Here is an 11171-nt window from a genome sequence, read left to right as displayed (position 1 = left end):
TACAATCAATTCATTTTTATTTACATAGCTCCCAATCACAACTTTAGTCATCTCAAGGTACTTCCCATTTTACGTAACGACTCTAAAACACAATAATGCCCTCTAAGCAAACACTTGGCACAGTAGATTAAAGCAAATAAATAAACAAACATTCCCTTTTAACAGGAAGAAACCTCCAGCAAAACCTGACTCGGGGAGTGTGGACATCTGCCTCGACCAGTTGGAGTAAGGAGAAAGAGAAAAGCATAGAGAGAGACAACGAAAAACAGACAGGGTAAAGCACAATGACCTCACCAGAAGACTGAATGCAGGCAAAATCATTAAAACTCACCGAGCTTTTTCTTTTTCCTTCTTTTATATAACAAGCACGGCTAATGTTTTTCCTATTATAAGATGCCCTTTATTTCTCAAGGGCTTGTCAAAGTGGATGAATGCTCACGCTTGACTTGGTGCCAAATACACTTCCTGATGCAACCCTCTCATTTTCCGGGCTTGGAACCGGCACTAAGGCTACACGAGCTTGTGACCCCGTGAAGCTGGACTTGTCTCATTGCATGTAAGGTGAATGTGGTAACCACTACACCACAAAGCCACTTTTCCCAATACAAATTAAAAGCACTAATTCACTTCACTGAATTATTACATAGCTAAATCTTCCTTGACTCAACTGCACCAAAAATGTAGATTACGGTATCACAGGTATAGTCGTGTGGAGTCCTTAGTCCACTTCAACACTAATACACTTGGTTCTGGATTATTTCTAATTAATTTAATTAGTCATTTTTCAGCTTCTCTCTTCATTTCCACACAAAACATTGGTATCTTTAAACTGAAAGTGCTAGAAATCCAATGAAAAAACAAAAGCACTAATTAAATTATTAAACTATTTTATTCGATTTTTTTAAACAGCACCTTCATGAAACCAAAGTCGTTTGTTCCAACTTTTGTCTTTCTTACATATGAGTTGTGTTCTCTTTGCATCCACAGAATGGAAAAGTCCCACAGCAAGGCTGAAGCCAGGGTCTCCACAAAATCTTGTCCCAAGTCAGTTGCAATTCGACGCCCTGTTCAGCTGTATTGGCCTCTGAATGAGCACCAGCAGGTGCCTGTTCATTTGGGAGTGTGCTTTTATGTCTCTCCACGGCTTTGGCGGTCTGCTCAAGGATTTCAGCATATCGGGGCTCAGTATCAGGAGTCAGAGGCTGAGACTCTGAGGGATCGTGGAAGAGGTTATACAGTAGCGGCGGGTCATGGTGAGTCACATGCTCTCCATGACAAAGGCAAATCTTTGTGTCATAGCAGCCACCGGCGCCCGGGGGGAAAAAGTTGGGAGTGAAGAAGTGCACCTTGAAGATAGAGTCACCTGTATGGAAACACACATCGGTGAAGATATATCAACATAGAGTGGCAAGACAAAAAGTGAATTTTTAAAAATTATCTTTATATAGAAATGTACTGAAATCAGGTCAAATCTTCATCGAGGTCCTAATCATGACAAAACCATCAATTTGAACTAGTAGCACACAAACCATTACATTGAATAATCTTTTCTATAAGAACAAATTAAAAAATGACTAACTAGAGTCAGGAATTAGCAAAAAGAGTCAAGAGTCCAACCAATGACACGTAATTATTTGCAACAGCCTTACTTTGACCTTTAAAAATAAACATTTCAGGGTTGGAATTTACTAAGAAAATAAATAAAAAACACAAAAAACAAAAACCATCTTCTGCTGTGACGCACATATCCCAAAAATTGATTTGGAAAAACTCACTGTCATCAATCATTGATTTTTATGAAGCTGGAAAGGTTGCAGCTCTAGAGTTTAGATATTAATCAGTCTACAGTGAACAGTGAACCAGCTAAAGGCCAAAACAATCACTGAATCATCTATTTTAATGAGTCTAACACAAATATTAGGGAAGGTTTGTATATGAACTGATGAACTGTGCAAAGTTGATGTTCTGAAGTGGGACAAAGTTTTTGCTGCACTAAGAAATAAGAAATAAGTTTTTTTATGTCCCTCACTGTATTTATTCAGCTTACAATATAAGACATAATAAGAGCACATATAATATGGATGTACTTATTTTATCCTTTAGCCAAAACACCAGACACACCGTCAGCTATTGCTACTACTGTAGGCTAATGCCATCACGTGGTAATAAAAAAACAGGCTGATGTCAGCATGTTGCGATAAAGCATCAATGTTTTATTATAGCCTTTGCCCTTCGGGGAGCAATTGAGGTCTCTGAGTGCTGTTTTCTATTTCAAGTTTTTGTTACTGAGCACTAAAATTTATTTTGTTTATATTTACAGATCACATTATTTAAAAACTTTGGGAATTTTTGGCATTAATATCCCTAACTGTAACAAGAAATAAGGAATAAAGAATCAAAAATGTTGATCTTCTAGGTTTATATATGTGTAAACTTACTGCCAGGTGGGTGCCAGCGCACTGCATTCAGGTAGATGCCACAGTAGTGGAACATGAACTCGTGCTCTGATCGTGCAACTTCCCCCTCCAACAGCGGCATGAGGTTATAGCCATCGGATTGTCTGGAATAGAATCACAAGAAAGAAAGAGGTCAGAACGATGGGCTAAAATACAATCGGAAACTGTTTTAACCTTTTCAAGAAAACAGGAAAGAAACAAGACTCAGTTAATACAATTACACACAATTTAAAAAGCACTTGTGGGAGTGAATTGATATACCTGTCTGGTTGTTTGTCCTTGGCTAAATATTTAAGGGTGGGATACAGATCCATGAGGCTAGTGGGTTCATCCACCACTTTTCCTGCTCTCAGCCTGCCTGGCCAGCGGAAAATGCCAGGTACCCTGATCCCCCCTTCCCAGCCCCCCATAGCTTTCCCACCTACATGTGAAACAACAGGAGACATAATAAAACACAGAAATGTGATTTTTTTTTTGGTTTTGTTTGTCAATAGTACGCATGAGATTTAAAATTCTACAAAAATGTCTGAATGCCTGCTATAAAATCTTTAAAGTTTGCAATTTAATATCAGCAAAAAAACAGCTTGACACATTGTTTACCTTTATAGATGCCGTTCCAGCCTCCTTTCTGCCCAGTTCGTGAATCAGAATCTTCCAGATGCCCACCATGATCGGATGTAAAGTACATGAGAGTATTGTTGGCAATGCCAAGGGAATCCACAGTCTCTGTAATTTTACCTAAAAAGACAAGCAGCATAGTAAGATAATAGGATGAGGTTGATTTCAAAGGAAAATTAAGAACTGCACAGATTCCTAATTGGTGCAGAGCAACTGATTCATTGAGATCTTGCTTTCATACATTTGGCCATATTTTGTCGTGATTATAAAAACATGGATTGCTGACTGCCACAAAGCTACAAGCCACTGGATAATATTTAACATTGCATGCACATGGTGGCACACTTATTTCACCACCCTCACTCACCAATCATCCAGTCCACTTCTTCTAGGTTGTCACCGTAGGCACCATGCCGACTTTTGCCAGCAAACTGTGGTGTTTTAAACATTGGCGTGTGGATATGGGCCAATGAGAAGACTAGGAGGAATGGACGATCCACATTCCTAAAGAGCAGCAAAAAGGAGTTGAACACTCTCTCAAAGGCCTTTTTTTAATCTTTTTAATTATTGCCTGTTTTCTTGTCATGGCAATGGGGACAAGCAATTTCCTGTCATTGTCAACCATAACCAACAATGATCTAATCCCACTCACATAAATTGCCCTGTGAAGCTGAAGTCTGATGCAAACTAAGCCACTAGCATTGTCTGTGTGACATTTGATGCTCTATATAGAGTTTTTTTTTTTTTAAACGGCTTCAATGAGTTGAAAACAGTTCAAGTGAATCAAAACAACACAGGTCCACACACACAAGAATCTTAGGGCGTTTTCACACCCAGAGTTAATTTATTCTGGTGCGAATCAGTTTATGAGTTTATAAACTTGCATCTTTTTCCAGTGTTTTAGTTTGTTTTCATAAAGAAAATAAAAAAAATAAAAATGACTAGTTGCTAGTCCGTACAACCGTTTGTGTACTTTGCACATCTATGATACCTGACATGCCTCAGAATTCAAAGCATACCTGGCTACAGGAAGGAATTTAGGCCATACTTGAAGCATACACCAAGCTGTTGGGTCAGATTCCGTTCACACCATAAACAAACCGGTTTGGAGTTTGTCTGGAACCAGACATAGACCACCACCTCCGAAGGATCTCTGTGGGGTTCTTTTTGTCACGTGGGTGCAATTACTATCTTCACATCTGCACAAACAGATGATTTGTGCAGTGATTTAAATGGACTGTAGGTGTTAAAACACCATTAAATGTCCCCCAGTCGCTGAGAGAAGCTGCAGATTTTGTAAATTTTTTTTGTTTTGAGTTCATTCAAGCCATTGCTTTCATAAAAAATGTTCCAGTCGTGTTAACTGATGATATGAAAGTTATCATTGTAGACACTGCCGATTACCGTGACCAATCTTACGTTGAAATTTACTTAGCTGCCACAAATGGGGTATGGAAATGAAAAGCTGTTAAGAGGCAGAGACTTTTGGTCATTAAAATTAACAATAGAAACAAATAAAATAAAACTATAATTAAATAAATTAAATAAAATTAGGCAGAAAATAAAATAATTAACATTACCACTAATAATGGACATATGGTGATATGGACAAAAAAAATAAAATAAAAAAAAATAAAAATAAAAAAATCACATAATCCAATAAAAATCCAATAAAAAAAAAGAGAGAAGAAAACTCAAATATTTTTTATAGATCCTGTTTTATGATTTATTTTGATACGATTTATTTTGGTAATGATCCCTGTAATAACTATCTGAAATAATGAATGTCCTATCCATCCATCCATCCATCCATCTTCATCCGCTTTGTCCGGGGCCGGGTCGCGGGGGCAGCAGCCTAAGCAAAGAGGCCCAGACCTCCCTCTCCCCAGCCACCTCCTCCAGCTTATCCGGGGGAATACCAAGGCGTTCCCAGGCCAGCCGAGAGATATAATCTCTCCAGCGTGTCCTGGGTCTGCCCCGGGGCCTCCTCCCGGTGGGACATGCCTGGAACACCTCACCCAGGAGGCGCCCAGGGGGCATCCTTGTCAGATGCCCGAACCACCTCAGCTGGCTCCTTTCGATGTGGAGCAGCAGCGGCTCTACTCTGAGCCCCTCCCGGATGGCCGAACTTCTCACCCTATCTCTAAGGGAGAGGCCAGCCACCCTTCGGAGGAAGCTCATTTCTGCCACTTGTATCCGCGATCTCGTTCTTATTCCATAGTTCTTTCGGTCACTACCCACAGCTCGTGGCCATAGGTGAGGGTAGGGACGTCCTAATTAGTAAGAATCATTTGAACGTGCACTGATGTCAGTCTGAGTTCAAATGTTAAGGTTAATTTCCTCACAAGGGAAACAGAAAATTATTAGTATTGTTGGAGATCAATCAGCTGTAACTCTAACATAACCATCATATCAAGGTTAACTTCCTTGATAAGACTGCAAACAAAAGACTACCAGTAAAAGTCTCTGCACAAAAGCCATGTGATTATTTGTTTTGCTCCACCACTTTTACCTCTTTATAAAGTTTTGTGCTTCTCCCAGCAATCTCTGGGGCAGTGTCTCCACGGTCATCGGCTGTTCGATTACTTCTTGGTTCCTCATAATGATGCAGTTCCATGTTGGCAAGAACTTAAAGGGCACATACCACACAGCGGTTGCTAGGATGCAGAGAAAGAAAAGTAGTACCAGGAGCCACAGGCCGACTTCAAAAAGGCCACACACACGGGCACACACCTGAAAACATGTAGCACATAGACACACAAAGGCTGGATTCAGAAAGATTTGTCTGTTTGTTTGTTCTTCCCTAATGACAATGTTCACAGTTATTCCCGGTTTACTTCTAGTGTTTATAGAAAGCCTTTTGATTTTTTAGTGGTTTTCTCACCTTAGGTTCTATACGCAGGAGAACAAATTAGGTACTCAGGTAATTAGGTACTCGTTATATAATGTTTGCCAGCAACACCTGATTACCAACTACAACTTCAGAGATTATATATAACTGACTCAGTCCTCTCTAACAAAGCCATTTAACCATATTTTCTCCATAACAGACATTTTATTGTACAAACATTACTCCTGGGACCCTTCTCTATTAATTTACTTTTGTGCAACTTCATGATACAACCACTAGATGGCATCAGAAACTACCATGAACGTTTATTATTTTCCCTTAGTGAAACAAGTAGTACATTGTGTCCTTTGTTCACACTAGAACAGAAAATAGAAAATAGTTGTATTTGTTAACATTTGACGAGGATGAAGTGGTTCCTGGTTTTTGTATTTGCTTTTAATCATTGTTAATGACACAGCTAACTGGTACCCCCTGGTTTCTCCTGGGAATACCAATGCTGCAGGTGAGGTACCATCAATAAACGTTCATGTGTTAACGTTTTTCTTTTTTTCTAGAATAAGTTTCTGGGCGGCGTAACTGAATTTCACATTTGCAGTTTGCGTTTCCAGTTTGTGTTTTTTTTCCCCTCCAACCTCTTAAGCACATGTCTAAGTGATTACACACATCAGTTAATTTTGCTTTAAGGCAACTAGCACAACGACTCTTTGTTTTCCAGTTTCTTACTCATCGTCTAACAAGGATGTTGTATCCCTCAGGATTTCTTATAATTCCATTATTTTCAGTAAATATGCCTCTGTGAGACTTCTTTAAAATAAAATGTACCTCATTATGATCTTGTTGTTCTTGTTACGATTATAATTGTATGATTATGCCAGGTCTCTCTTGGAAATGACATTTTTAATCTCAGTGAGATTTTTACCTGGATAAATAAAGGATTAATAAATGAAAAAAAGAATGTGTGCAGACGAAAACAAAGATAAACTGACAGAAAAATCACACTTACGATTGTGAGAAGTCCAACTCCGAGCAACATGGTCAAATTTTGGAGCGCGTGCTGGAGATCTACCAGCACGTCGCTGCCCTCTCCAGGCACACAGTCATTGAACAGGGTGAATGGTAGACCATAGAAGTAACTGAAGCCATGCTGGTTCGGGTGATGACAGTGATCCTCTCTGTGTTTGCAATTCACACCCAAGTGCCATTTACCTGTAGATATACAATGAAAATGAGATATAGAAAGATGAGATACCAGAACCATAAATCCTGGGTATGTTTCTTCAGATGAGTTACGGTGCATACCAAATGCAAACCATATGAATTTCAAGTGCTGCGAGTGCCATCAACCTTTTCTCACTTTCACTGGTAAAGTGAGGAAATGCTGATGTCATCACAAATTTCCCTCTTGTGCTCAATAAAACATCCCCGGTGTGCAGACCTTTAAGTGCCATTTTCCAAAGGGCCATAGCACATTATGTCATCTCACCCACTAGACCAGTAGTGTATCCTTGCTGCTGCAGTCTCTTAGCAAAGGTGGTCTCACTGGGTGCAAGCCCTCCTGAACCTCCGAGGAACAGCAGCACCTGGACACGCCCTGTACTAACCATTCCTAGTCAATAGATGCACACATGCACAAAAAACAAAAAAGGTTAATCAAATATGGAACATGGAGTTTGTCCAGGTTGCCACTTGCTGACTGAGCGTAAATATGTCTGTTACCTGAGCGGATTGCATAACGGCCCGTCATAAAAGCAGTACGACTTGGGGTGCAGAGTGGAGCAGCTGCAATGTGCTGAGTAAGCTTCACCCCGTCAGAAGCAAGTCTGTCGATATTTGGAGTTCTAAAGACATTGAACAGATATGATGAAGGGTCTTATCAAGTTTAAACAGAGACACATTTTTTTTGGCTGGATGCACATTCAGATTATTGGAAATTCTGCTCTTCAGACTGAAAAGGAATGGGAGATCAGCCACAGACAAGTGTGCTAGTTTAGCCTGTCCCTGCTGCAGATTGCACTGTTTTGAAATCAGTTACAATATGGCACGTATTATATTATTATACACATTTAGCACATTGTAGTAGCAAGTAAATGAGCAGATCACACTGTGTGTATCACCTCTACAGGATTTTCTTCCTGCTAATCACCATTGTGAAGATGTGTGATGATGAGGATTTAGGATGTAGTGTGAAGGAGTATCTCATTAACTCCTTTAGCACTTTAACAAGGAAAGACTTGAAAGAGAGGGTTTATATGATGGCGCGGGGACTGAATTTTCAAACGATCACATGTGAGAAGTCACTTAGTTAACAGGTTGTGCTAACTTCAGCGAATGCTTTTGCAAGTTACACCACCAGGATCTGTCATACGTAATATTATAATAATATTATATTATTTTGGTTTCCATGTACCCCAGTTTTAAGAAACTAGAGACACACAAATATTCGTGTATTTAACAACATTTTCAAAACTAAGAAAGCTGTATTTCTGTAAAATTAAACAGTGGTGATAACAATATGGCCTATTAATAATTTTTTTTTAATGCTACATTACATAAAGTCTGGAATGGCTTTAAAACTGAATGAACAGACATATTATTTGGTATGAAGATTAAAATTAACTTTAACTACATTACATGCCGTTTTTATTACGGACTTAAAAGAGAGTTTAGAGTTTAATACAATTCCCAAATATTTATGACAGCCTACAACCTGCAGTTTTTTCCTCCAGATATGTAAACATTAGATTGTACAACAGACGCCTTACTTGGTGAAAAGCAAACACACTAACTGAAAACAAGACTAATTCAGCCATATGGAAACATTTAAGAGAAGATCTGCAAGTTTGTTGGTTGTTTCAGTTTCATTATTACTATACACAAAGAGCAGTTCATGCTTGTGTGTAATTAGCAGTGCCATGACATTCACCTGTGATACAAGACTGAGAATAGAAAATGTTTATATTTGCTTTCAACTGAAGGCCAATTTCACTATTACCACTGACAGTGTGTGACTGGCTGTGTCCTTTCACACATATTTGAAAAACATTGGATTGAAAACAATGCAATGCTGGACGGCATTACGGTCAGTGTGAGATCTATAGTCCTGAGTGACATAAGGACAAACTGTTTTGATGACCTGTCAGAGCCAGAGGAGAAATGCATGAACACAATAACAAAATAGAAGTGAAGTGCACGTGCAGACAATAGCAGTGTGCACGAACACAATGAGAAAGGCTAGCATGGGTGGGGAAATGACTGAAGTGCATCAAAGAGATCAAGAACAACTGTAAAATGCCCAATAGTGCTCAGACACTTGTAATTTTATTAAATGCCTGACTTCTTTACTTGCTTGGGTTATGGGCCATTCTCATGGTGTGGCTTTGCAACGTTTACTAAAGGATCTGAAGTAATTCCTGAACTGTAGTTCCTCACTATCAGCTAGTGTTTCAAAGTGTATAATTACTACAGAAGGTTTTTTAAAAATGCATATGTCCTTTAAAATTTATTTAGCCAGTAATGAAATTCTAGAAAGGTGAAAAAATAAACTTAACAAAGAATAGTGGAGCGAAACACACAGCTACACACATTTCAGACTTACCTAATGGTGTCATTACCGTAGCACCCTATATCACCAATTCCTAAGTCATCAACAACCATTAGAACAAAGTTGGGCTTCTGGTCAAATCCCTTCCCTGTGACATCACGTCCTGTTGTCAGGAGCAGGAAGAGAAAAGGGACCAACAGGACAGACCTGAGAGCAAAACACTGGTTATACGTCTGAAGTTCTCTTATATGTGATTTTAGACCCCCCCCATATCTTGACAATCAGGGGTCAAAGAAACACTGACATATTTTCCGAACCCAAGGTTAGTATTTTTTATCATCATTGGTGATTAAGACGTCGATTATTCGATATTTAAATAAAACCTATATGAATTCATCAGATTTCTGGACTCCGTATTAGGTTTTGGACTTCGAGCAAATAAAACTTACGATTTCACTTTGGACTCTCTTGCGATTTCACTTGTGACGTGCAACTCTTTTTTGTTTTTTGGATCACGTCTTACATTTTATATACCAAACCTTTTTTCTTAATGTATCAACGTGATAACGATTCTTAGTTTTGGTTATAAAACGAATCCATAATATGACTACTGCTGTGATACGTGTTTTGCAACAGTGGCAAATGTGTAAAAAAAAAAGTGACACATAGGTGCTGCTGCTCTGAAGCTCGAACTGTCGGGAGAGCAAAAGTGAAATCAGATAGGTGCCTTTTGTCTTTTGTTTTAATTTGAGCTCTTTCAACGGGCTCTTACCGTAGCTCGTGTGAGAGCAATTGCATTTGCAGTTGTCTCGATAAGCAGAATTTCTTTCCCATCCGAACTCACCTCATAATGGGCTTTCACATTCATGAATCCATAAACACAGGAGTTCCTTCTTAGCTAGATTCGTTGGCCCCGCCTCGCTGACTGTACAGTACTGTTTCAAGCATGAGCGCAGAACCTTTATTTGTACCGTAATGTAGGACATAAAGGCACAAAAAACTGCTGTGGCCTGCAAGTTACTGGTCGACACCCCTTGTTTTTGTCTCATACTTTATAGGTGCACTTTTTTACGGAGCCCCGCAAGGAACATGGGAGAAAAAAAAAATTACGATGAACTTTTGCGAGATCTCGCAAAACTAATTCGGGATCTCGCAAAACTTTTGCCGTCTTAATTTTTTTTCCTGCCATGTCCCCTGCGGGGCTTCGTACTTTTTACATATCTTTATCTACTATTATTTTTTCAAAGTTATGATCAATGAATAGTTATTCAGTCCAGTTTAAAGAATTAAGTGGTTTAAGTGGTATGGAAATGCAACATGTTGCAAACTATAATGGGAAATAGATGTCAAAAACATAACTATAGCTCTTTTATAGTATATAATAAACTCATGGACTTATAGGGCATTTGTTATACCTCAGAACATCTATTTGTGAGGGATATTTTTACACTAAATTATTCTCTTGTATTTTTCATGACTCATTTTATCTCGATACCAAAACAAGACCTTTCATGAGAAATCATTCTACCTGATTAACTTGTTGGGCGCAAACTCTATTAGTCACTACCTCGTCTCCATAGTCACCTTCACTGCTTTGTTTAATTGGACGGCTTACGGTTGGTGTGGGCGTAATGCCTTGGGGGGGTACCAAATGTGTTCATGAAGATAGGTGTGTTTGGCTTACCAACAAAAACATTATGGAACT

The 11171-nt window shown here is 39.0% G+C and overlaps 1 protein-coding gene across 1 annotated transcript; it reads right to left on the bottom strand.

The window, feature by feature from the left end:
• Positions 1 to 10551, bottom strand: arsh (arylsulfatase H). The gene is made up of 11 exons (XM_005918330.2): positions 10311 to 10551; positions 9521 to 9673; positions 7642 to 7763; positions 7409 to 7531; positions 6929 to 7131; positions 5587 to 5807; positions 3442 to 3578; positions 3057 to 3194; positions 2718 to 2877; positions 2439 to 2560; positions 1 to 1363 (listed from the first exon to the last, which is right to left on the bottom strand). Exons 1-11 carry the CDS (start codon positions 10313 to 10315, stop codon positions 954 to 956), a joined length of 1794 nt encoding a protein of 597 aa, XP_005918392.1. The 5' UTR covers positions 10316 to 10551; the 3' UTR covers positions 1 to 953.
• Positions 10552 to 11171: the final 620 nt, after the last annotated feature.

This window comes from Haplochromis burtoni, unplaced genomic scaffold (assembly GCF_018398535.1).
Source record: "Haplochromis burtoni strain Fernald_Lab_line unplaced genomic scaffold, NCSU_Asbu1 Contig_29, whole genome shotgun sequence".
NCBI classification, from domain to species: Eukaryota; Metazoa; Chordata; class Actinopteri; order Cichliformes; family Cichlidae; genus Haplochromis; species Haplochromis burtoni.
The sequence above is the reverse complement of the archived record's forward strand: the minus strand, read 5'-3'. Positions and strand labels throughout refer to the sequence as shown.